The following is a 26,449-nucleotide window of genomic DNA, read 5'->3' on the forward strand; positions in this document are numbered from 1 at the left end:
TCAATTTATCACCAGCTCCTGAGTTTCTGACATGCCATACTTGGACTTGTGCTCATCAAATAGTTTCCTCAGGGCATCAATATAGAGTGTGTGGTATTGAGCCACAATATCCTTGCTTGGCTGTTCAATCTTGGGCACAAATATGGGCTTCCTAACTGCCAGAGCAGACAGAGAAGGAAAAGAGAGAACAGCAACTCCTTAGGATGGGCTTCAGGCCTGAGGTCCAGCTTCTTCCCATCCTTACCCCCACCTCATCATTCATACTGGTCAGCCTCCCTGTCTCTGGACACAGCCAAAGCCAAGGTTCAGCCTCAATACTGGATCTATATCCTAGACAAGGCTGCCAGCAGAAGGGCTCACTCACCAACGGTGGTTACAGGCTAAGCATAGGGTAACAAGCCCCAGGAGTTCTCAGTGAAGCCGCGCCCATAGAAAGCACAAGGGTAGATGTGTGTCAATCTCCGGAACAACTTCTGGAAGCAATCGACCAAGCCTCCGGGATGGAAAATGTGCTGATCATAGAGGTCTGTCTCCCCAAAGGCATAGGTAGGGATTAGAGCTGCCCTGCAGAGGAAAAGCATGTACTTTGATGGCCAGAAAGGTAGGGACTCTGCTGAAAGCCAGACATACTGACCACCAGTGGTCCCTGGGTCTTCCTATAGGCTTCTTGACCCCTAACTTAGCTGGGCTTAGGTCCAGGCCAAGTGTGAGGGCCAAGTGGTCTACCGCTGCCTGTGGGGCAATGAAGGAGCAAGCTAAAGGAATCAAGATCCAACCATCCTAGGAACTCACGGTCTGAAACATGGAAAGGTAGGACCTAAGGAACATTTCATTTAGCCTCCTTTCCTTTGATCTGCATAGTAATTTTACCTTTCTCTGAGGTGGGGTGGCAGCCAGTCACCTGTCACAGAGGGACTGGCCCAGATGAGAGGCTGGTGTGAAGGAAAGCAGTCTTCGGGCTGGCCCACTAGCCTTTCTTCATAAGTAGAAATGCCTTAGGACCCAGCAGCCCAGATTTTACTCCAACACAAAAGCAGCTTCCTCTGCAATTTTAGATATAATTTCCTCAAAATCCCTTCCTCCTTCTCTGGTCGACTTTTGGAACCCCTCTCCCCAGTCTGGAGCAGAACTGTCCTTATCCATGCTGAAGAGCCTTGTACGCAAAGCCAGTTCGCCTCTTTAAGAACAAGGTATTAGAGCCTGGTATGCTATATTCACACTCAGCCAGGCCACCAGGTATCAAAATCAACATGTTGCCTGTGCCCTTATGGGTAAGCAGAAAGTCTATGGAAGAACAGCTCACAGAGCAGGCTCCTAGCAGGCAGAAAAAGCCAAAAGGTCAATGGCCAGTTCCCAAACCTAGCTTTCCTCCCTACCTCTTCAAAGGAGGGGAGAACGTCATATCAGGCAGGTGAGCTTGGGACAGCTTTTTAAGACCAGAGGGGATCACAGAGTTGGCCTTGCTCTCACCCACTCCCCCAACACTTCTTCCTCATTCTTGCTTTGGCTTTATGCCCTATGAGCCAACTCACCTACAGACATGAGATAGTCTCTGAAGAAAGACAGCCAGAAAAAGGCTCCCAGTGTGAGAAGATAAGGGGTGATGCCGGGAAAGAGCTTGCCGAAGTCTGATCTATCTCTGCCAAAGTTACCAAAGCAAGAATGGGCCAGGAACCCATGAGGGTGGTAGACCACAATGTAGTTGTGGTTGGGGGATATATCATGAGTCTTCACAAGCCGTGGAAGAAAGTGGAGTCAGGAAGGATATGGCCATGGAAGAGGACTGCTATGTCTTTCCATGCAGGTTGGGTAACATATTACTTTAGGGGGTATCATTCTCATGGGCCTTGATGTGAGTAATGCCCCTAACCCCCATCCTGGACTTTGGTCTGGGCCCAGGGCCCACGTGGGGATCTGGGGCTACTCGCCTTTAGTGGGAAGTAATTACAGTACTGTTTCCACAGGTTCCAACGCCTAACATAGGAAACCTGGTGGCCACCTGAAAACGGAGCCAATGTAGCCAAGGTTTGCTCAGCCTAAGTGTCTTCTTCAGAGTTCTTTTGAGCCTGCCGCAAGGTACTCTCACCCCCTGCTGCTTCCTGGCCTCTTAAATGACAACCAGGATAGCCTAAGTATGTTAGGGCCATTGTAGGACAGGCCTACATTTCCGCTTTACTAGCTGCCCCTCCCCTAACCCACTACAGTTCTGATCTGGGTCTTCCTAGCACCTTAAAAAGACCCCTTCCCACAGCTTCTCTAACCCAGGGAAGGACAGGCTGAAGGGCTGCCTGGGAATTGGCCAGAGTTGCTCAAGATTATAAGAAGAGAAGAGGAAAGAGCATGTGGCAGATAGCAAAACAGTCCCAGTAGGACACTTACCTCACTCAGGGGCCTTCCAGTCAAAAGCCATCCAGGTGAGGATGAGCAGAGTGACAAACCAGTATAGCGTGAACAGCAGGTAGAGAGTGCTAGTGACCACAAGTAATTCTGCAGGAAGCCCATCCCAGAGTTAATGACTTGTAAACAGTTCCTCAGGCTTGCCCTGCCTCCAGGGCTCTGTCCACCCCAAGGTCACAGACACTCTCAGCCATGCTCACTCAATGCTTTCACTTCCTCACCTTGGCACACAGGCCCACATGATCACATCCCCAGCCCCCCACCTCCTCTCTGGCTTTAGAAACCTGTTTCGGGCCTAGAAGACAAGGTGTTTTCTTCCCCAGCCATGATCCATGCAATAAGCCCTCTATACCCCAAGACCTGCTCCAGCACTGCTCTGGGTGGCGTTCAATAGCCGAGAGCCACTGGTGGGTCACACTGATCCGGCCACCAGAGATTGGAAGTCCTACAAAGACAGAGCCAGGAAGAGTTTTCCTCCAACTAGCACTTTCCTCTGCATCTCTGCAAAGTATCAGTGGAAAGGATGCCAGAGAAAGAGAAGACCCACCTTCAGCCAGGATAGGAGCACACTTGATGGCAAACAAGAAACAAAGGCAAGTGTAAGCTGGGATAGAATAAAGTTGAGGCCATGTTAAGCTCCAATAAGATTAGGAACACTGTGGGTTAACATAGTTACGACAGATTTAATGACCCATGGGGAGCCACATTCACTCAGAATTTTTCCTGGACTCAGTTTTTAGGATAGCCATGAATAAGACTCTGTGAGAGAAAATGGATCAAACTAAAGGTGAGAAAAGACAGAAATTGAACATGGCAGATTGAACAGTTTTTATCTTGACTCCTTCCTGGAGCCTTACAAAAATTACCATGAGAATGTTTTAAAACATATATATCCACAAGGAGAAAGAGAGAGATGCCAGTGGTGGGTGAGAGATATCGGTAAAATGTTTGCTGGCTGGATAGTATAAAGAGCCCTCTGGGACAGCTTTCTCCCTCTACTCATCCCCTCTGCCAGCTCACACTGGGACCTGAACCCTCAGTCTTGCCTTCTCCTTTTCTCCCATATCTTCTGAGCATCAAGTTTCATTAATTCTACTCCAATTTCCTGAATTTCTCTTCTCATTTTATCTTCTCTCCATCCTGATTACTGTTGATGTGGCCCAAATCCCACCATCTCTTACATGAGTCATTGCAACAGCCTCTTCCTATAATCTCTTTGCTACAAAGCGCTATAGTGATCTCTTATAAACACAAATATGATGCCATTGCCCTGTGACAAACCCAAACATGGCTCCACATAACCATCAAGAAACAGTCTAAACTCTTTCCCGTAGTTTACAATGTCCTGCACAATCTGTCCCCTGCCTGCTTCTCCAGTCTCCTGTTTCTTATCTCTCCCATTCATTCATCCATTCATTTACTCATTCAATATCTATCTATTGAGTGTCGTCAATTATGTGCCTCTCACCCCCTCATCCCACTTATCCACTGGCAGCTCCTCAAATGCTTTATGCTCTCTCCTCACCCTATGTTGCTCACTCTGCCCACAACACTCTTCCTTCTTCACCTATTTCATATTTGTCCTTCAAGAACCAACTCAAAGTCAATAGAAAAACAGGCAAAAGTTATGAATTGGCAGCTAATAGAAAAGGAAATACTAATTGCTAATAAATATATGAAAAGATGCTCGACCTAAGTCACAGTTAAGCAAGTAAGAAATAAGGCTACAACTTACTATTTACCTATCACTTTTGGTTGGAGGAAGTAAGTAGCATGCATGAATTCTTCACTCTTTTTCCTTGCCCTGCTGTGGTAATCTCTCAAACCACATTTCACAACATCACAATTTGGTGGGGCCTCTATTAGCCTGAACATTTGTGTCCACAGAGAACATAGACTTCCACCAACCTATGTTAGACATTTAACATGACCAGTAAATAAACATTTGCTTGGTTAAGCTACAGAGATTTCAGGGTTAATTTGTTACCACGGCCTACCTAGGCCATCCCAATTAATACACTTGAATATACCCATTTCACAAATGAAGAAAACAAGACTCAAAGACAATACTTAACTTACTAAAGGCGCACAGATAGTAAGTACTAGAGCTGGGATTTGAATGTAGGCAGTCTGGCTCCAGAGCCTGTGCTTTTAACACCTATATTTTACTGTCCCTTAGCTATAGGTGTGGTGTGTGTGTGTGTGTATCTATAAATTTTGGCTATATACACGTATATACACACACACAAAGAAAACATTATCAGTGGTTACCTCTGAGGAGAGAGATTAGGAACTGGATTGCGAAAGGACAGATATTAGCCTAGAGGCCCCAAGCCCCTCCCTACATGTAACCTGGCCCAGGGTGACCTTCAATAAATGATTATGCATCCACCAATGCAGTGTCAGGTCCTAGGCCTTGGGGACTCTGCTCTCTTCTGAGAACACAGTGGCAGTAAGGGGAGCGGGGAGGGTGGTAGTGAGCTAAGTTTGTGAGAATAGGACAAGAACTCAAAAACAGAACAGAACCCAATGTCCTAAAGTTTCTGAGTCAGAGCAGGGTCAACAGGCAGGAACTGGTTGCAGGTGCCATAAGGATGCTGACTCTGCTTTCTGAGAAAACTGGAGCCAAGGCCAAAGAAGATAATGGCCTTGTTAACAGAGTGGAAGAAGCTCCAGCCCAGACAGCGAAGTTGCTCTTTCTGAGAAGAGTAGCACCAAATGCCAAAGTCACTGTTCACTGGAAAAAGCAGATGCTAGAGCAATCCTCCTCTGAAAAGACCAGTTCTGGCAGACTCACCTTGGAATTTTTTGAGCCCCAGTAGCTGGAGCGATGAGAGTTAGGATAGTTGTCACTCCAACCAGACAGGGACCTCAGCTCTTTTTGAAGAGCGTGCCCTCAAGGTCTGTGCCACATGGAAGGAGAGTGCAGAAGCCCAGCTGGAGCCCTTGTCCTCAGCAAGAGGCCATTCTGAGCTTGCCTGTTTTTACCTTTCAGTCAGGAATTTTTACATATGCAGAAGGCCTAGTTTCCTCCTTCCTCTCTGGCCTAGCATGTACTCCAGGGACATGTCCATACCCAACCTCTTAATCAGCAGTAAGTGAAGAGATGCAAGAGGAAAAGAAAGGAACCATAGGCTGGAATCATGCCCTTGTGGGCTCAACCCCCATGTCCACTTCTCCACTTACTATCTGTGTAATCTTGGCCAGACCACTTATACTACATAAACCTCGGCTTTCTCATCTGTACAATGAAGCTTATCGGGCACAAAAGGTGCTTAGAACAGTTCCTAGCATGAAAAAAAGATGCAATAAGTGTTAGCTAATATTATGTGAATTGTAGCTATCATCATGAGTGCGTAGTTATTAGTATGTATTATTATACATAATAATAGTTTCTACCTCATAAGGTCAGTATGAGGCTAAAATAAAATAATAGTTTTGAAAATACCTGGTACAAAGGACCTAATACATATGAATTTCTTTCTCCTGGTCTCTTCCAGCTCTGATTGCCTGGGGGTCCTGGTGCCCACCCCAGGCAGGCCTCTCAGCCCCCATTCCCTGTCCTCTAGCCCATTCTCCCTATTCAATGGTAACCTCCAGGTATTCTTCCTTCCCAGATATCTTACAAAGTCATTCAGTTCATGCCCCTGCCTCCAGCCAGTACTTACCTAAACCACCTGACAAATTAGAATTTTTTTCCAAACCCCCCTCACATAGGGGTGCTTTGCTTCAGCATCTAAAACACAGTGGTGAGCATATAACTAACTTTCACACAGTGTTTGTGATAGAAACAATACAAAAAGTGGATAGATAGATGGATGATTTCTTCCAGACCAGACGTTTGCAGAGCCTCTGTCTGTCACCAGGACAACTGTCTCCCACCAATGCTCTGTCAAGTCCCTAACATTGCAGCTAAGCCCTTTTTCTTGGCTAGCATCAGTGGAACTTCTCCTCATTTTCCCAAAACATGCCCTACATGACCGAGTGTAGACCCAGGAGGATTCACCATACACATCTGCAACAAGTCTCACACACACATGCACACGTATCCCTACCTAGGCACACATCCATATGCACACATACATACCCACATGTACATTCACGGATCCCATGAGTACCATGCCCAGGTATGTCAGACTAGAGGCCAGGGTGACGAACCATTTTGATTTGCTGGAAACAACCCAGGTTTTAGAATCAAAAATCCTGCTAAACCCTAAAACCCCTCAGTCCCAGGCAAACTCGGACAATTGGTCACCCTACAAAAGGCTAAAAACTCACGGAGAAAGAAGAAGCAGAACATCCAGTGGAAAACAGCAAAGATCTCTAGGGCAGTCGTACTGTCCTTCTTGGAGAGAAAGTACATTATGCCCAGATTCCCAGTTGCTCCAGGTAAGTGCTATTCAGCTGCCCAGCTGCAATTGATCCAGGGGCCTGCAATGTTTCCTCTCTTCTCCAACCCATGCCTAGTCTTCACACTCCTATCCCACCTCTCCACAAGATCACAAGATTACATGCCACCTCTGCTTCTCCAATTACTTTCAGCTATCTACCCACTTGTACTTTTATCCATTTGGATATGGCCTGGACTAATATTGTGACACCTCCTTGCACACCAACAAAGAGAAGTGTGGATGAAGCTTTGGTGTGGGAAGTGAATAGGCATGGGGTTAGGGCTTCTGAAAGGCCTTCAGGGCCAATGTCAATGCGGGGAGAGGAGGGCATGAAGGAGTCCAGGGCACACACGACACACAGGGCTCGCATTTCTGTTTCTGAGGCCCAGGTGTCTATGGTCTTTCACTGACAGTGATTGCAGGGGAGGTGAGAGATCACCAGCCATGCCTAGAAATACCTTTGGCCTTTCCTGTAGAACACACTACTTTCTATGAACAGACATCAGATGTAGTTTATAAGCATATAGTAGGTGCCGAATATATTTTTTATTGAAATAATAAACAAATGTGAGTACATATCAAATTATTCTGTGTACATGAAATTCTAAAACAGGTAAAACTAATCTATAGTAAAAGAAATCAGAGCAGAGATCGTCTCTGCTAAGGAATTGACTAGGAAGGGGCATGATGGAAATTTTGAAGGTGACAATGATGTTCTGTTTTGACAGAGCTTTGAGTTACACTGGTCAAAAACTCATTTGTCAAAACTCAACAAATATAAATTTAATATTTGCGCATTTCTCTTCACAAAATTTACATGAAAAGTAAACAAATATTGAACTTGTTAATGCTGAAGAATTTGAGGGTGAAGAGTACTGATGGCTGCAGTTAAGTTTGTACATACATATAGGATGTATCAATGGCTCAAGGGATATGTTAGATGTATGATAAAGCTATATAATGGAATAAGTATATAAGGCGGTGGCTGTTCACTGTACAATTCTTTCAACTCTTCTATAGGTTTGAAATTTTGTACGATAGGATTTTGTAAAAACAAAAAGGTCCATCAAGATCTTAATAAAAATAATTTTTTTAAATATGGTTTCTCCATACATGCGTATGTGCACATGTGGCCTTTGTGTGTGCATCTATGTATACAAAGGTAAATATGTAATAGTTGTCAATAGATGCTTATAGACCCATATCAATAGGGGGCATCTCCAGGTATATGTCTGGGGACTATGTGGATTTGTGAGTGTGAAAGCATCTCAGTCCAGCCAGGTGTGTGCTACAGGCCAATTAGATGAAACTGTGTAAGACAGAAACAGTTTCTCAGTGCAGCACGTGATTGCTGAGGGTAAAGTGTATGGCAGGTACTGTTCGAGGCAGCTGCATTATATTACTAAGCAAATAAATTTTAAAATTCACAGTGGCCAGGACATGGAAGTAACTGAAGTCAATCACAATTTTAAAATTCACAGTGGCCAGGACATGGAAGTAACTGAAGTCAATCACAAGAGATGACTGGCTAAAGAAGCTGTGGTACATATATACAATGAAATATTACTCAGCCATAGAAGAGATGAAATACTGCCATTTGCAACAACATGGATGGACCTCGAGATAGTCATACTAAGCGAAATAAGCCAGATAGAAAAAGTTGAAAATCACATGATATCAGTTATATGTGGAATATAAACCTAAAAGCAACAAATGAACAAGACAAACAAGCAGAGACTCATGGACACGGACAATAGACAAGTGGTTACCAGAGGGTAGGGGGAGGGCGGAGGGGGAAGGTAGATAGAGGGGAAATTTAAATCATTTCTTCAATTACAATAATTAATTAATATAAATAAATAAATAAATAAATAAATAAATTTGATAAAAGAGAATAGGACTAGGTCCTATCAAGCTCTACCTTAAAAAAATAATAAAATAAAATAAAAATAAAAATCATATTTTCATGACATTCACATTCTGGTAGGGGAAGACAGATGATAGAAATCAACTAATGAATTATATAGTGTGTTACAAAGTGATAAGCACCCTGGCAAAAGAAAAATCACTGGGACAGAGTAAAGGTTCAGAATGCTAAAGGTGGGGAGGATGAGGAGGGAGGACAGGCTTTACAATTTTAAAATGTGTGCTCAGGCCACAGTAAAAAGGAAGCAATTGAACAAAGGCTTGAAGGAGATGACGAAGCAAGCCATGCGGCTATCTAGACTGTGAATGTTCCAGGTAGAGGACACAGCCAGTGCACAGACCCTGAGGTGGGGTGTGCCTGGCAGGTTTTGAGGAGCAGAAGACTGAAGCCAAGTGAATGAGAGGAACTGAGAGGGTGAGGTCAGTGAGCTTGGTGGGGCCAAATGGTATAAGGCCTTGGCCTCTTACTGTGACTGAAATGATGAGCTGCTGTACAGTTTTGAGTGGAGGGGACAGGACTGCCTAGTGGTTTCAGAGGGCCAGGAAGAAGGAAGAGATCTTTCAAGAGTTACCACAATAATCCATGTGAAAGGTGATGGTGGTGGCTCAGGCCAGACTGGTAGGCAGGATAGTGGGAAATGGTCAGGTTCTGGATATCTCTTCTAAAGCAGAGGCCCCACCTGGGCACTTTCCTCTCTGAGACTCAGATGCCTCTACAAGTGAGTCCTGTTTGTTGGTGGGCACCCACCATGGACCCTGCCTCAGCCTGGGAACCTTCCTTGCATTCAGTGCAGTCCCAATCAGTTCTGCAGAAAATATGTAAACAGTGTTGGATGTAGCTCACCTGCTTGGATGGAATAGTGGTTCTGTGAAGCAGTTGGTGGGAAGTGAGGCTGAAAATGGCAGCAGAGCCAATCTCCAAGAGTCTGGACACCAGGACAAGGAGTTTGGGCTTAATTCTGTGGGCACTGAGTGGTGAGATCAGCTTCTAAGCAGGAATGGTGATTTGTGCCAAGTGCCACATGAAGATAACTTTCAATCGCAGTGTAACTGTCAGCTGCCTTCATGACTGACACACAGGATCACCCTTTTCTCCTTTCTTAACACCTAGCTGCAAGACAAGCTCCACCTCCACACAAAGTCAGTGGAGGAGCTGATGAGACTTTCCCCAGCACAGAAAGGCCTACTGGCCCAGCTCCATCTCCCATTAGACTGACTTGACTGTTTGGGATAGAGGTAGCCCACTCCTTATCCAGGCTCTTGTTCAGGAAACTTTCTGAGATTATCCCCTATAATAGAACAGAGCTCTATAAATATTGAATACAGGTGAACGGTGAGGAATAGAGAAGATTCTTGCAAACAGGAAATAGTTTAGCCTGCTTAACTGGTGTGAAGGTGAGGGGGGAGAGGAGCCACAGCCAAGATTCTGACTTGGTCCCTGAGTGCAGGAGCACTTCTCACAGGGTGGTAGAGGAAATTATAAGCTTAATTTGGGCCACCATTCGTGAGAGGGGCCTGCAGGACAAGCACGCCCTGTGATGGCTAGTAAAGTTCACTGCTATTTCTGAAGTGTGATCTGCTGGCCCTGGGCTTTCAGAGACACACTCCAGGTATAACCACAGTAGGTCTGAGCAGAGGACTCTGGGCTTGCCAGCTCCCACTTAAAAAAGAGCACCAATTCTCTTTTAATGTGCTTCCATGGAGAATTCCACAAAATATATATATTTGACAAAAGGGTGGGGTAGGTGAGGGAAAGCTTCTGCAAGGCCCTGGGGGAGCCTAGCAGGGAAAGAATCTGTACTTCCCTGCCAAGGGGAAGCTGCTATAGTAGGCCCTAGGCCAACTGCATGGGGCCCAGAGACACTTCCAGGGGCCAGCACCAAGGGAGTAAGTGGAGATTATGGCCAGCCTGAAAAGAGAGGAAGAGCTGTTATTGGAGAGTATTGGAGAGGGAGAATGGTGGAGGTTGAGTGGTCACCCCCTCTACTGGGCCACTACAGAGGCAGTCCATATCAAGCCAGCCCTGAGGACTTGGATTTTGTTATTCCTGCCTCAGTATGCATCTGTTCCCCAACCCTGATTTCTCACCCCCCAATCGCGGTCTGGGGGCTTTTGGGAGCAGAAACTGGGTGATACTGGGTCATACTGTTCTCATTTGCCTAACCTCTAATATGGATCACTTAGTAGGCATGCAATGATGTTTGCTATAAAAATGCCTGAGGGGGCGGAGGCCCACCCTGTGTGACTGTCACGGGGCAAATCTCTGGGGCTTGGTTTCTTCAAATGTAACTTGGAGATGATTACTCCCTCTCAGACGTGTGAGAATCCACACAAGTAACAGATGGCCAATCACCCTGTGAACTTTGAAATGGTGTCTACATGTAGGTTGCTGCTGTCATTTTCATCAAGAAGGGCGATGAGGAGGGGAGGACAGAGCACTGAGGAAAGAAAACCTAGAGTTCAACTGGGTCTCCCAGCAGTGTTACCTTGGAGAAAGGGTATCAGAAACTCAAAAGCAGAATCAATGACTGTGTGAGCATTTGGAATATTGTAGAAGCTCTGACTCCCCATCTGCACAGAGAAGTCCATGTGCCAGTTGATGCATTGGCATGCATCTCACCATCGTAACACCAGAAAGAAAAATGGTCAAGGCTGTTTAGGGGCTTCTAGTCTTCAGTCCTACCCTCCTCTGTCATCTGCCCACCCCATTCTCTCAAAATCCTTGGAGATTATGAGGCTCCGAGACTGTCAGAACTGGAAAGGCTCTTCAAGATTTCTAATTCCAAGCCACCCAGAAAGGCTCCTTATGGCCTTCTTTGAGCCTCCTGTCAGTGAAATCCTTTTTCCTGCTCTCAGACCCAGGCCTAACTACCCACTGGTCCTACTCTAGGCCCCAGGAAACAGACAAAAATGTAAAGCTAGTCCTTCCCTTACGTGATAGTTTTTACGCTGCCCAGGAGGGTTACTAGATGAAACAGGACACCAGTTAAATTTGAATTTCACATTTACAATCATAATGTTTTAGTATAAGTATGGCCCAAATATTGCATGGCATATACTTATATTAAAACATTATGTTTTGTTCATCTGAAGTGCAAATTTAATGGAGTCCTATACCTTTATTTGCTAGATTTAGCAACCGTAAGACCCAGGACCACATAGTCAGCAGTTGGTGCACTGTGACAGCCAAAGCCAGGCCTTGTCTATCACATCCAGACAGCAGACCCCACTCAGTTCTTCAAGAGGTCTCTATATCACCCCCAGCTTCTCAGCTGTCCCAGAGATCAGGCTAGCCCCTAACCCTTATCCCTGACACTTAATGGTCTATTCAAATTCTCCCAAAGTTGCCTTCATTGTGCTAGGGCATTTTTCCTGCACATCGCATACCTACCCCCATCCTATCCATTTCCTCTGCTTGCTGGGCAGAGTTTTTAAGCATCCTGGTTCAAGTGTCAGTTTTCCCTTTCTCTTATCTGGCAAACTAAGAATGGTCAGGTGATGGAGGCCTGACCAAGAAACCAAAACAGGAGGTTAGTGATGGGGAGCAGGAGAGGATGATATTGATTCAGCTGGAAATGCCTCAAAAGATTGGAGATGGCTGCTCTTCCCTGCCCTGCTGGGCAATGGGTTCCTTTCCTGTTTCCAAAGGGCCCCCAGGATGTGGGGGCCTCACTTGGCCATTTTTCCCAGGAGACTCACCCCCACCTCTAACCTCATGCCACTGGTAACAGTAATGGGTGTCAAACTCTCATGTGTACTCATGTGGTCCCTTAGCAGATGTGGAAGGGGACAAGAGAAGCTATTCTTATTATATAGACCATCGACGAGGAGAGAAAAAGGGAGAAACGGGGCTAGGACCCTAGTCAGGAGTGAGATTGTAAACCTCTGTTTCAAAACTCAGCTTTCATTTTGCATATCATTCTGTAGGTACTTGTTTTGTGTATCTTACCCTGCTTAGCTGTAAGCTCCTTGAGTTTAGGGATCTTTGTTTATTTTATTCATTACTATATCTGCAGCGCTTAGAATGGAGCCTGGCATATAGTAGGACTGATAAATGGGCGCTTTATGAATGAATGAATGAATGAATGAATGAATGAATGAACAAAGTAGGTCAGGGATAGGAGCAAGGTCAGGAACAAGGTTGGGGGTCAGTACAGAAAGTAAGCATGAACAGAACAGGAAACTCTTGTGACTGTCAAGCCTAAACGGATAGGTGGGAAGATATGGAAAGAGAAAATCCTCAGTGAGTTTGGTTCCCTGTTGCCCAATCTCCTGTACACTTTACTCACATTCTTACACCTATAACCCAGTGATGTAATCCCTTATCAGTGAGTGCTGGTCAGTGAATGACTCTCCAGATGCACAGGAGCTATGAGCCGTGAAGAGGATGAGATGATTTCCTCACATCCCCTCTTGTTACACCAAAATAACATTGTGTGCTCTTGTGTCTAATTAGAATGACTGAAATATAATGGTTTATGTTTGACAATTTCGCAACAGTCCTGGAGATCACTGGAAAACTTTTTCTGATATGAGCTAGGAACCCAGTCCAGACAGACACTTAGGGAACATTAAACTCCAAACTAATGAGGACACTGATTACCATGGAAACTGCTGTCTCTGGTGGCCTCTGGAGGGGAGGAGGAGTAGGTGTGGTAAAGTGCAAAGGGGAGATGTGAGAAGATAAAATGGTAGCAGGACCTAGGAGATAAGGACTAGGGTATATGGTAGAGGGAAGGACCTGCCATTTATTATTGTATTCCTTGGTACCAGGCACTGAGCGGGGGGCTTGACAACATTTGATCATCACAGCCCCCTGCAAGATAGGCATTAATTTTCTTGACCTTCCCTCCTTGTTAACTGGCAAAGCATATGCTGTGAATCAACAAGACAGCTTATCGCCATTCCCAGCACTTCTTATTGGAAAAGGTAACCTTGAAATCCCAGCCATCTAATCTTTATCAAAAGCTGAGTTGTGAGAAATGATACTCACAGAGAGTGGCCTGAAAAGCAGGCAGACAATCCATTGCTGGGGAAGTGTGACTCTACCAAGGCAGGGCATGTGACCTGAAGATTGTATCATAATCTCCAGATGGGAGACTGTGTGTTGGAAGAAGGTAAGGGGTGGAGTGAGGTGGAGGTAAGGAGGGTGGTAGACTTCAGTGCAGAGCTGCAAAAGGCACATTCTGTATTGTAACATCTCTGGTTTCCTTAACACAAACTACATACAGTAAAGCTCAACATTTACAAAGCTGGTTTTTCTGCACTTCAGGCCACAAAAACAAACCCACGCAATGGAGCTTGACATTCAAAGGGACTTGTCACCCCTTCTGCAGAATCTTGATTGCAGCAAATAAGCAGACTCTATGTGTCCATTACTATTATGCTATCAAAGTCCAAAAGATGTCTCTTTCAGGATTGGCATAATAATTTTCTACAATTATCATTGCATTGATTCATTTTAAGCCACGGTATTTAATTTCTTTGAAAGATAGAAGTGACAGTAAGGAAGGGTGTGAAGTATTTCTGTTTATTCAAAGTAATATGAAGGAAGATGGAATAGATGTACTTTGCCCTATTCCTCTTGCTATTACAAGTAAAAACCTGGGCTTTGTGTATAAAACAAACCTAAGACTTTGAAAGAGAGAAGAAGGCAGGCCACCTAGGTCTTCAGGATGAGAGAAATGACATGAATTATTTTTTGCCTCATATATCCCAGATTCGGAGCTAAAGAAGTCAGCAAGCCAGACACACCAACAGGCATAGACTAAGAGTCCCCACCAAGACTGCTCTCTTTAGCCAAAGGACTAGGAAAAGATCAATCTAGCAAGATAGAAAATCTTTACATAACAATCATCCGACTCCAGTCAAAACCAGAGAACAAACCATGGCCCTGTCCCCACCCATACTACAAAGGCTAACTGGGAAGCTTAGACATGCCCCAACATCTCCAACCCCTCACTGTTGGTGCAGTGTCAGAGAAAGCCAAGTACAGAGAAGGGACTGTCATCCCCCCTGACAGGTAATAAGACGCATCCAAACACTGTCAGTAGAGACAATGTGGGGATCCTAGAATTTCAACCCTACATGGCAGTAATGAGGTGCCCCCTCTTTATCTCTGAGCTGATGTCGGAGAAGACCCAGGAGAGTCGGGACTTTCACCACTGCCCAAAGGTAAAGAAGCTAACCTCCCATCCCAAAGGTCAGAAGAGACAGTAACAAAGGAAGCAGTAACTCAGTACTCCAACCACCCGCCAGGCAGTGAGCTATTGCTGGAGGCCTAGTGTAGAGCAGAAACTCTCACCCCTGCCCAGCAGTACTGATGAGTCAGTGGGGGCCAAGTGGGGGAACCTGGACTTCTACCTCCATTTAGTAGTAATGATGTGACACCCTTCTTCCCTGCTAAAATACATGAGGCCAGTGTCAGAGGAGGCCAGCTAAAATAGATGATTTAAATGAGTTTCAGAGTCTCATGACATAATACCCCAAATGCCCAGGTTTTAATCAAATATTACTCAAAAACCAGGAAGATCTCAAACTGAATGAAGAAAGACAATAGATGGAAGTCAAAACCAAGATGGCAGAGATGTTAGAATTATCTGACAGGGGTTTTTAAAGGGACCATCATAAAAACACTTCGACAATCAATAAACATGCATGAAACAAATGAAAAGAATAGTCTTGGCAAAAAAATAGAAAAAGAGAAAATTAGACAGAGAAAAATGAAAAGAGATAGAAAGTGTCAGCACAGAAATAGAAGATATAAAAAAGAATGGAACAGAAATTTTAAAACTAAAAAAAGAAAAAAGAAAAGAAATTTAAGAACTAAAATACAATAACAAATATTAAAACAAAAACTCAATGAATACACTCAGCAGAGTAGAAAAGGACAGAGGAAAAAATCAGTGAATAAAGACAGAACAATAAAAATCACCCCATCTGAACAACAGAGAGAAAATAGACTTAAAAAAATCAAGAAAATGAGAAGACAAGCCACAAACTGGCAGAAAATATCTGCAAAACACATACCTGATAAAAGATTGTTATCCAAAATATTAAGACTCTTAAAACAGCAATAAGAAAATGAACAACCCAATTTAAAATGGGCAAAAGACCTGAACAGACACCTTTCCAGAGAAGATATACAAATGGCAAATAAGTATACGAAAAGATGCTCAATATCGTATGTCATTAGGGAATTGCAAATTAAAACAATGAGATAGTACCACATCTTCTTTACACAATTTATTGATGGACACTTAGGTTGCTTCCATATCTTGGCTATTATAAATAATGTTAAAATGAACATAGAGGCATATATCTTTTTGAATTAGTGTTTGGATTTCTTCCAATAAATACCCAGAGTGGAATTGCTGGGTCATTTGGTATTTCTATTTTTAATTTTTTGAGGAACCTCTATACCGTTTCCCACAGTGGCTGCACCAATTTACATTCCCACCAACAGTGCACAAGTGTTCCCTTTTTTCCACATCCTGGCCAGTACTTGATGTTGGTTGATTTATTGATGATGGCCATTCTGACAGGTGTGAGGTGATATCTTATTGTGTTTTTAATTTTAATAAAAGAGATAGTATTGTACACCTATTAGGAAGACCAAAATCCAGGACACTGACAGCACCAATCACTGGCAATGATGTGGAGCCACAGTGACCCTTAGTCATCACTGGTGGGAATGCAAAATGGTACAGCCACTTTGGAAGACAGTTTGGCGGTTTCCCACAAAACTAAACGTACTCGTAACATACGATCCAGCAGTTGTGCTCCTTGGCACTTACCCAGATGAGTTGAAAAGTCCGTGCAAAAACCTGCACACAAATGGTTATAGCACCTTTATTCCTAATTGCCAAAACCCGGAAGCACCCAAGATGTCCTCAGTGGGTGAGTGGAGACACAAAGTGTGGTCCACCCAGACAGTGGACTAGGATCCGTTTTTAAAAAGAAATGAGCTCTCAAGCCCTGAAAAGCCGTGGAAGAATCTTGAATGCATATTCCAAAGGGAAAGAAGCCAATCTCAGAAGGCTACATACTGTATGACCCAGCTCTATGACATTCTGGAAAAGGCAAAACTATGGAGACAGTGAGAGGATCCGTGGCTGCCAGGGGTCAGAGGAGAAGGGAGGAGGAAGATGTGGAGCACAGAGGGTTTGCAGGGCAGTGGAACTAATCAATCTGACACTGTGATGGTGGACACACGTCATTAGACATTTGTCCAGAATGTACACCACCAAGCGAGAACCCTGATGTCAACCAGGGATTTTGGGTGAGGACAATGTGCCCAGGTAGGTTCATTGGTTATAATAAATGCATCATCCGGTAGGGGATGTTGATGGTGGGGAGGCTAGCATATGGCGGGGGCAGGGGGTGTATGGGAACCTCTGTGCCTCCATTCAATTTGTTGTGAACTTAAAGTTGTTTAAAAATAAATTCTATTAAAATATTTTTAATTGCATAGAGACCCAGGGACCTGCAGGACAACAACAAAGGATCTAAAGTTCCAGTCAGAGTCCTGGAAGAAGAGGAGAAAGAGCCGAAAAGGTGCCAAAGAAATTATGGCTGAAAACATCTCAAAGAAATTATGGCTGAAAACATCTCAAATTTGATATAACCCTGCAGCTTCAAGAAGCTAAGCAAAACCCAAATGGGATAACCCCAAATAAATCCATAGAAAGATATGTCATAGTCAAACATCTGAAAACTAAAGACAAGGAAAAAATTCTTTTTTTTTTTGGCTTTATTGAAATATAATAGACAATTAGGAAAAAAATTCTTGAAAGCAGAAAGAGGAATAACACCTTATCAATAAAGGAAAAACAATGAAAAAGACAGTAAGTTTCTCATCAGAAACCATGGAGGCCAACAAAAAGTGACACATTTTTTAAGTGCTAAAAGAAAAGAATCATGAACCCGAAGTCCTACCTCCAGGGAAAATATTTCTCAGAAATGAAAGGGAAATCAAGACATTCTCAGAAGAAGGAAAACTAAGAGAATTTGTGCAAGGAAACCAACCTGAAAGAGTGGCTAAATGAAGTTTTTAAACAGTAAAGATAAAAGAAGACAGGTTGGAAAATCAAGAAAGAAGGAAGAATATAATAAGCAAAACTATGGTGAAAGACAGCAGACTTTCCTTGTTCTCTTGAGTAGTCTGTTATGTTTGAAGGTTGAAGCAAAAATCAGAAAGCTAATGTGGTTCTGAATGTATGTAGAGGACATTTAAGACAATTATATTATTGAAATGGGTGAGTGTAAAAGGATGTAAAAGGAGATAAGGTTTCTATGCTTCACTCAAACTAGTAAAGTGACAACATCATAGATTTTGATAAAACACACACACCTACACCCACACACATACACAAACACAAATGTATCTAGAGCAACCAGTAAACAGTTATACAAAGAGATACACTCAAAAACACTATAGATAAATCAAAATTGAATTCTAAAATATGTTCAAGTAACCCAAAGGAAGGCAGAAAAAAGGAAAACAGAGAAATTAACACAGATGAACAAACAGAAAACCAAAACTTAAATAGCAGATTTAAGTCCTAACATTAATTATTACGTTAAGTGTAAGTTATCTATTTACACCAATTTAAAGACAGAGATTGGCAGAGTGGAGTGAAAAACATGACCCAACTATATGCTACGAAAAACTCACTTCAAATCTAATGATATTGGGATGTTAAATGTAAAAGGATAGAAATATATATTTATAATATATATTATATATAATGTAAATATTAATAATGAAAAAGGAGAGGTTATATTTATATCAAATAAAGTAGATGTTAGAGCAAAGAAAATTACTGGAAGCAGAGAGAAGCATTACATAATGATAAATGGGTGCATCCACCAAAAATCAAAGCAATCCTAAATCCTAAATAGGATTTGCAACAGAGGTGCAAAATATGTGAAGCAAAACCTGATAGCACTGAAAGGAGAAAAAGAAAAAGCGACAGTTACAGTGGAAGACTTCAACGCTCCTCTCTCTCCAATAAATAAAAGACTTAGAAAGGATATAGAAGTCAACAACACTACCAGCCAATGGTATCTAAACATTTATAGAGCATGTCACCTAACCATAACAGAATACATACTCTTTTCAAGGGACCATGGACCATATGCCAAGATAAAACATATTCTAGGCCATAGACAAGCCCCAACAAATTTAAAAGAATTGAAATCAATAAAATAAAAGAATAAAAGAATTGAATCAAAGTAGAAATCAATAACAGAAAGATAACAGGAAAATCTGCCAACACTTGGAAACTAATAATTCACTTTTAAATAATCCATGGGCCAAAGAGTCTCAAGGGAATCCAAAAAATGTATTGAACTGAATAAAAATACAAATACAAATATCAAAACTTGTGAGACAGTTAAAGTAATACTGAGAAGATTTATGGCCCTAAATGCATCCATTAGAAAATGATGAAAAGTCTCAAAGCAATCATATAAGCTCCCATCTCAAGAACCAGAAAAAAAAGAGTGACCTACACCCAAAACAAGCAGAAGGAATGAAAACAGAGCAGAAATCAATGATATGGAAAACAGAAAAGCAATAGAGAAAACCAATGAAACAACAAGCTGGTTCTTTGAAAAGATCCAAAAAATTGACAAACCTCTAAAGACTGACAAAGACCAAATAACAAAAGAAGACACAAATGATCAATATGAGTAATAAAGCAGGGGATATTACTACAAATCTGGCAGACAAAACAATAATAATGGAATAATACAAACAACTCTACACACATATATTTGACTATTTAGATGAAATAGACCAATTCCTTCAAAAAATATGAACTACCAAAATGCACTCAATATGAAATAGTTTGACTAGCCCTATAACTGTGAAGGAAAATAATTTTTCAATTTTAAAACTCTCCAAACTGTTATCTTTTGTCCCAAATGTTTTCACTAAAGAATCCTACCAAACATTGGGAGAATTAACACTGATTCTAAAAATTCTTTTCCAGAAATAGTAGAAGATAAAGCTAGTATTACCCTGATTCCAAAGCCGAACGAAAAATTACCAAAAAAGAAAACTGCAGACCAATATCTCATTAATGTAGATTTTAAAATCCTTAACAAACTATCAACAAATAGAATTCATCAATATATGAAAGAATGATAAACTATGACCAAGTGAGGTTTATTCCAGGAATTCAACACTGGTTCACTACTTGATAATCAATCGATGTAATCTACCAAGCTAAAGAAGAAAAATCACACAAACACTTCAATCAATGCAGGAAAAAAATGATAAAATCAATACCCATTCATGTTAAAAACTCTCAGAAAAATAGAAATGGAGGGAAACTTCCTCAGCTTGATAAAGAGCATCTACAAAATCCTATATCCTATAACTAATATGATATTTAATGATGAAAGATTAAATGCTTCCCCTCAAGATCCAGAATAAAACAAGGCTTCTGGTCCTCTCCACTCTTATTCAACATAGTGCTGAAAGGTATAATCAATGCAATAAGGCAAGAGAAGGAAATAAAAGGATACAGATTGGAAAAGATAAAATTAAACTGTCCCTATTCACAGATACCATAATTCTCTATATAAAAAATTCCAAGGAATCTGCAAAAAAAAAAACCCTCTAGAAATAGTAAGTCCGCTGAGCAAGGTCATTGAATGTATGACAAACATACAAAAGTCGACTGTATTTCTATATACTAGAATGAACAGGTGGACACCGAAATTAAAAATATAGTATCGTTTACAATCACTCAAAAAAAATGAAATGCTCAAGTATAAATCTAACAAAAAATGTGTCAGACTTCTGTTCTGAAAATTATATAACATTCATGAAATAAATCAATGAAAATCTAAATAAATGGCAATGCATATCCAGGTGTCAATTCTCCCCAAACTGATATACTGCCTTAACACAATTCCTATGAAAATTCCAGCAAGATATTTTTGTAGATATAGACAGGATTTTTCTAAAAGTTATATGGAAAGGCAAAAGAATTAAAATAGCTAAAACAATTTTGAAAAAAAATAAAATTGAAGAAAAGGGTCTACCAATTTCAAGACAAATTACATAGCTACTGTAATCAAGCCTGTACGGCGCTGGTGGAGTAATAGACACATAAGTCAACAGAAAAGAATAGAGAATCCAGAAATTGCGCCACACAAATATACCCAACTGATTTTTGACAAAGATGCAAAACCAATTCAATGGAGGAAGCATAACTTTTCCAATAAATGGTGCTGGAGCAATTGGACAATCATAGGTTAAAGACTGAACCTCAACCTAAGCCTCAAACTGTATACAAAAATAAACATAAAATAGATCACAGATTTAAATTTAAAACCTAAAGCTATATATTTTTAGGGGGAAAAGGGGACAAAAATCTTTGGGATCTAAAGTCAAAGTTTTGACACCGAAAACACAATCATAGAAGGGAAAATGGGTAAATTGGACTTCGTCAAAATTTAAAAATTTTGCTCTGAGATACACCACGTAAAGAAATAAAACAACAAGTTACAGGGTGAGAGAAAGTATTTGCAAACCACATATCCCACAAAGAACTAGTATCTAGAATATATTTTTAAAACTCTCAAAATGACAGTTTAAAAATTAAAAAAAAACAGTCCAATTATAAAATAGGTGAAAGACATAAATATTTTACCCGAGGATATGGCACAAATGGCAAATAAGCACATGAAAAGATGAACATGATTAGCCATTAGGGAAATACAAATTAAGACCACAGTGAGATGACACTATACCTGTATCAGAATGGCAGAAATTTAAAAAAATAAAAATTATGACCACACCAAATGTTGGTGAGGATGCAGAGAAACTGATCCCTCATACACTGCTGGTGGGAGTATACAACATTACAGCCATGCCGGAATATAGTTTCTTAAAAATAAACATACACTTATAATATGACCCAGCAATTGCACTCCTGGGCATTATTTTTACAAAAAAAAACCTGTATACTGATGTGCATAGCAGTTTTATTCATTATAACTCCAAACTGGAAATGACCCAAATGTCCTTCAACAGGTAAATGGTTAAACAAACTACAGTACATCCATATCATAGAATACTACTTAGCAATAAAAAGGAATGAAATTTTGATATATGCAACAACTTGAACGAAATGTCCACTTTCCTCGTTTATAATGGGGAGGGTTGTCTCAAGGTCCTTTCTATTTGAGAATTCAAGATACAGATGAGCAGGATGGGACAGGATGAAAGCATATTTGAAAGAGCTTAGGGCTTTTTAAATTTTAATTTAGTTTAAGAACTTTTAGAGATTCAAAATAATCAGGAAAAAAAAGTGACTTGATGAACGTCAGCTGTTGTGTTTCCTGGGCATCCTAGCAAGCCCATTTTGGGCGATGGGAACCCAGGAGAAAAGGACTTTAGAGAAGGCACATTTTGTTGGCACCAGCCGAGGTCTGCGTAGTTGTTGTGAATGGCTGTAAGGAGCGTGGCTGTCTCCTTTTTACTTTGAAATGATACAGGGTGGATTTGAGACCTAAACTGAAAGGACCTAAATGCAAGGGAATGTCTCTGTTCTGCTACACAAAATTAATGGTTCGCCAGACAAGGGACCTGAAAAACTGGAAAAAGCCACATTTCCTCCTGAACATTAGGAGTAATGGGAGGGCCAGTGTCAGAGCACATTCAGCTCGAGGTGTATTTGTCATCTGATTCTCAAGTGCAACCAGTCTGCATCGTGTAGGGAGTGAGAGTACAAGAAAAATTATGCAAGCCCAATCACTGTACATAACATGTACAGGCGGAATTTTACAAGCCGAACTTTGAACCCCGCAGAGACCGAAGCATCCGTTGGTACGGGGTCTACTGGGGGCATATTTAGGGTCTTCCAACGGCCAATCCTAGTGCCAGGCACGTGGATGGGCGTGGCCGTGGAGAAACAGCAGCCAATAGCAGAGAGAGGGATGACTAAGAGAGGGCTCCTGGCGGCTGAGGTAACCAGAGCTGCAGCGGCGAGGGGAGAGAGGAGACGTGAGCTGTTCGTCTGCTCTGTAACGGGCACTTCAGCCGCCATCACACTTCGGTACTCACCTGCCGTTCAACGCCATGGAAAGGTCTCAGGACGAGTATCAGCGGATACTACGACGCCACCAACGCGAAAAGAAAGAGCTGCAGGCCCACGTCGTGGTCATGAAGAATGAAGTCCCTAAGAGCGATAAGAGGAAGAGAAAGCAGTTGCTCCTTGAAGTGGCTCGCCTCGAGGCCGAATTAGAGCAGAAGCACCAGCAAGAGCTGGAGAAGTTCCAGGAGCTGTTTCCTGATAACAGCGGCCTCAGCTCTGTCACTGAAGATCTGGCCAAGATGGATCTGGAGAACCAGCCTCCTCGCATCCTGAAGGCCCAGAAGCGGCGCGAAAGAAGGGTGGCGCTCGAGAGGGAGCGCCAAGAGAGGATCGCCGAGGCTCAGATGGAGCACCTGGCCGGCTATCGCCGCGACGAGGAGGAGCGGCTGGCCACCATCTTGTCGGCCAGGAATCTGGAGCTGAAGGACATCCCGAGCGACGGCCACTGCATGTACCGGGCCATCCAAGACCAGCTGGCGTTCTCCGTGACCGTGGAGAGCCTGCGGAGCCGCACCGCCGACTACATGCGGAAGCACGTCGACGACTTTCTGCCCTTCTTCAGCGACCCCGAGACCGGCGATGCCTACACCCGCGACGACTTCCTGCGCTACTGTGACGACATCGTGGGCAACGCGACATGGGGAGGCCAGATTGAGCTGAGAGCCCTGTCGCACGTCCTGAAGACGCCCATCGAGGTGATCCAGGCTGACGCGCCCGTCTTCATCGTCGGGGAAGAGTACACCAAGAAGCCGGTCATCCTGGTCTACATGCACTTCGCCTGCCATCTCGGAGAGCACTACAACTCGGTCAAGCCGCTCGAAGCCGGAGCCGTCGGGGGCGCCGCCCCGCGACTCTTCTAGGCTGCCGTGGTCGCCCTCCCGTCGCCGATTCCGCCGCTGCCGCTGATTTTGCCATTTCTGTTGCCGCTGTCGCTGCCGTTACCATTTCGGTCACCACTGCCGCTGCCGCTGCCGCTGCCCCTGCTGTTGCCGCTTCTGTCGCCGATGCCGCTGCCACTGCTGTTCCTGTCGCCGATGCCGTTGTCCCTGCCTCTGCTGTTCCTGTCGCCGCTGCTGTTGCCACCGATGCTGTCGTCGCCACCGCCGCTGCCACTTCGTTGCTGCTGGAGCGGAAGACGCCGCTGCATCTCCCCAGTAGGCTTTGCCTTTTCTTTTGGTTTTCTCGGGTGTTTCTTTCTTCGTTGTACTCCAATTTCAGCCCCGCCCCGCTTTCGCGCCTCCCCGCCGGCCTCCTTTCTTGGTTCTCTGCTTCCTTCGCCCGGCCGGGCGCAGGGACGTGGTTGGTACAGGGCACCGTCTGTATTGCCCTGTGCCAACTCACTTTAAGTGAGTCAGTTTGATCAGTCCCAACCACTTCTTGCCCTTAAGGGTCTCTGCCTCCCTCGCCCATGAGAATTGGTCATGTTACAAATAATTTGGAGATCAAAATGGAAGCTTGGTTAGTTGTATTAACTTGGGAAATGTCCGTTTAGCTTGGAATCTTCAGATTGTCCCATAAATATATTGGATTACTTAGATAAAGTTGGCTTTTGCATGCTCAAAATGCTTTGTGAATACCTTTCGCTTAGTTTTTTGAAAAATAAAGTAGCGTGGGCCGTTTGCGGTCACCTTTGACTTAAGTTTGCCTAACCAAGAAACGTATCCAGTTATGAACAAGAGCTCCTCCACTATTTTGCTTTGTTTTTCCCTAAAAATGTGTGTGGTTTCAAATTATTTTACCTATTTTGATATTTGCTAGATTCTAAATAATAGTGTTTGTTAAATTTAGAAGCTAGATGTAAGTGCTAAGTATAGGTTTATATATAAATATACGCTGATAGGATACGTAAGGTTTATTTTAAGATGTGAAAGATCTCAACTTAATTTTCTTTATTAAAGATAGTAAAGGGTATGACTTTACTCAAGTTGTTGATTCATTTCGTTATAACTACAGCTGGTATGAAGCAAAGAGACAAACTGATAGGAAGCCTAATTTGCTGTAAGGGGTGAGATCTGAACTAGTAAGTTTCCTTTATTTTCATAGACAAAAAAGGGTAGGACTTTATTCAAGTAGTTGATCCACTTTGTTATATCTACAATTTGTATGAAGTGTGAAAAATGTAAATTTGGTAATTTTCCTTAATTCTTAGAGATAGTAAAATACTTTTAAAAGATGTTAAACTGTGTTAAAGTAATTGACCCATTTTGTTATATATATAAATATACGCTGATAGGATACGTAAGGTTTATTTTAAGATGTGAAAGATCTCAACTTAATTTTCTTTATTAAAGATAGTAAAGGGTATGACTTTACTCAAGTTGTTGATTCATTTCGTTATAACTACAGCTGGTATGAAGCAAAGAGACAAACTGATAGGAAGCCTAATTTGCTGTAAGGGGTGAGATCTGAACTAGTAAGTTTCCTTTATTTTCACAGACAAAAAAAGGGTAGGACTTTATTCAAGTAGTTGATCCACTTCGTTATATCTACAATTTGTATGAAGTGTGAAAAATGTAAATTTGGTAATTTTCCTTAATTCTTAGAGATAGTAAAATACTTTTAAAAGATTTTAAACTGTGTTAAAGTAATTGACCCACTTTGTTATATCTACAATTGACATGAGACAAAAAAGTGAATATACAAGTCTGTATATTTCAGACTTGTTGATGTTTTGAATTTGCCAAAAGAATAGTAAAAGCGAAATGATTTACAGTAAACAATTTAAATTTGTTTTAATCTTCATATCTTGTATTTCACTGAAGTTACTTAAATTCCTTTTAAAAAATTCCTTGCACACTTCAAATGTTCTAAAATAAAACACATACATTTAAATTTTTTTTACATGTGATTTGTTTACAAAATAAAAGCAGTTTAAAAAATACCTGGGTCTCTATTTTTGTGTGGTTGACTTAGTTCATATAGAGTTTGTATCACAGGATTTACTTTGACAAAGAAATCCTGGGGGGTTATGGAGCAGGAGTTGGGAGGGGACAGATGAGGCTTTTGGGAGGAGAAATGGGCCTACCATCTTGGTGGTGGCCTGGAGTGGAGTGTTTCCCAGGGAACATTTAGGAAGGAGCTTTATCTTGAGGCTGTCCTGAGTTGATGCTTCACTCTGAAAAAAATATCAAGAAATGATTTCATTTAAGGATGTTCTAATTGCTATGCATGAAAAAGAACTCCTACTTCCAAACTCTGTAGTCCAAGGCTACACCTCAGGAGGGAAAGAAATGTCACTGGTTTATTTTTGGAGGGGATGGGGTGTTCCCAAAATACAAAAAGGGGAATCCTGTGTAAATGTGTGTATTCGGTAAGTTTCAGATAGCCAGCTGGCTGAAAAGATGAGGTCCCTGAGAAAACCAGGTATTTGGGTACGAAAAGAGACCTTTTACTGGAGATGAGAACACTGAATGGGGAAAGAATAGGCCAGAAAGGGAAGCATAGTCCATAGAAGTGTGCCTGGCTGGGAAGAAGAGTGGAAATTGAGGAAAGGGTCAGCCTAGGAGGATGAATGGGACATGGCAGGGGAAAGGGGAATGGGCCAAGGTGAGGAGAGGGCACAGGCTAAGGCTGCTGGCTGGGAATGTGGCTCAGCTGGTGGTTATAGGGGAAGCCTGCCTA

The 26,449-nt window shown here is 42.4% G+C and overlaps 2 protein-coding genes across 2 annotated transcripts; one reads left to right on the plus strand and one right to left on the minus strand.

Annotated features, from left to right (window-relative positions):
* LOC120583622 (acyl-CoA wax alcohol acyltransferase 2-like) lies at positions 1-22,780 on the minus strand. The gene is given in 9 exon segments (XM_039838985.1): positions 1-155; positions 365-564; positions 1,131-1,314; positions 1,533-1,738; positions 1,930-1,999; positions 2,380-2,506; positions 2,619-2,842; positions 2,945-3,001; positions 22,495-22,780. Coding segments are annotated over 9 exon segments (1,509 nt in total).
* OTUD6A (OTU deubiquitinase 6A) lies at positions 22,737-23,788 on the plus strand. The gene has a single exon (XM_039838945.1). It carries the CDS (start codon positions 22,813-22,815, stop codon positions 23,686-23,688), a length of 876 nt encoding a protein of 291 aa, XP_039694879.1. The 5' UTR covers positions 22,737-22,812; the 3' UTR covers positions 23,689-23,788.
* The last annotated feature ends 2,661 nt before the right edge of the window (positions 23,789-26,449 follow it).

Source organism: Pteropus medius, unplaced genomic scaffold, assembly GCF_902729225.1.
Source record: "Pteropus medius unplaced genomic scaffold, Ma_sr-lr_union100, whole genome shotgun sequence".
In the NCBI taxonomy this organism is placed as follows: Eukaryota; Metazoa; Chordata; class Mammalia; order Chiroptera; family Pteropodidae; genus Pteropus; species Pteropus medius.

Bases quoted from the DNA above. Each gene is read 5' to 3' on its own strand.
- OTUD6A (XM_039838945.1), top strand. From the start codon at position 22,813: ATGGAAAGGTCTCAGGACGAGTATCAGCGGATACTACGACGCCACCAA.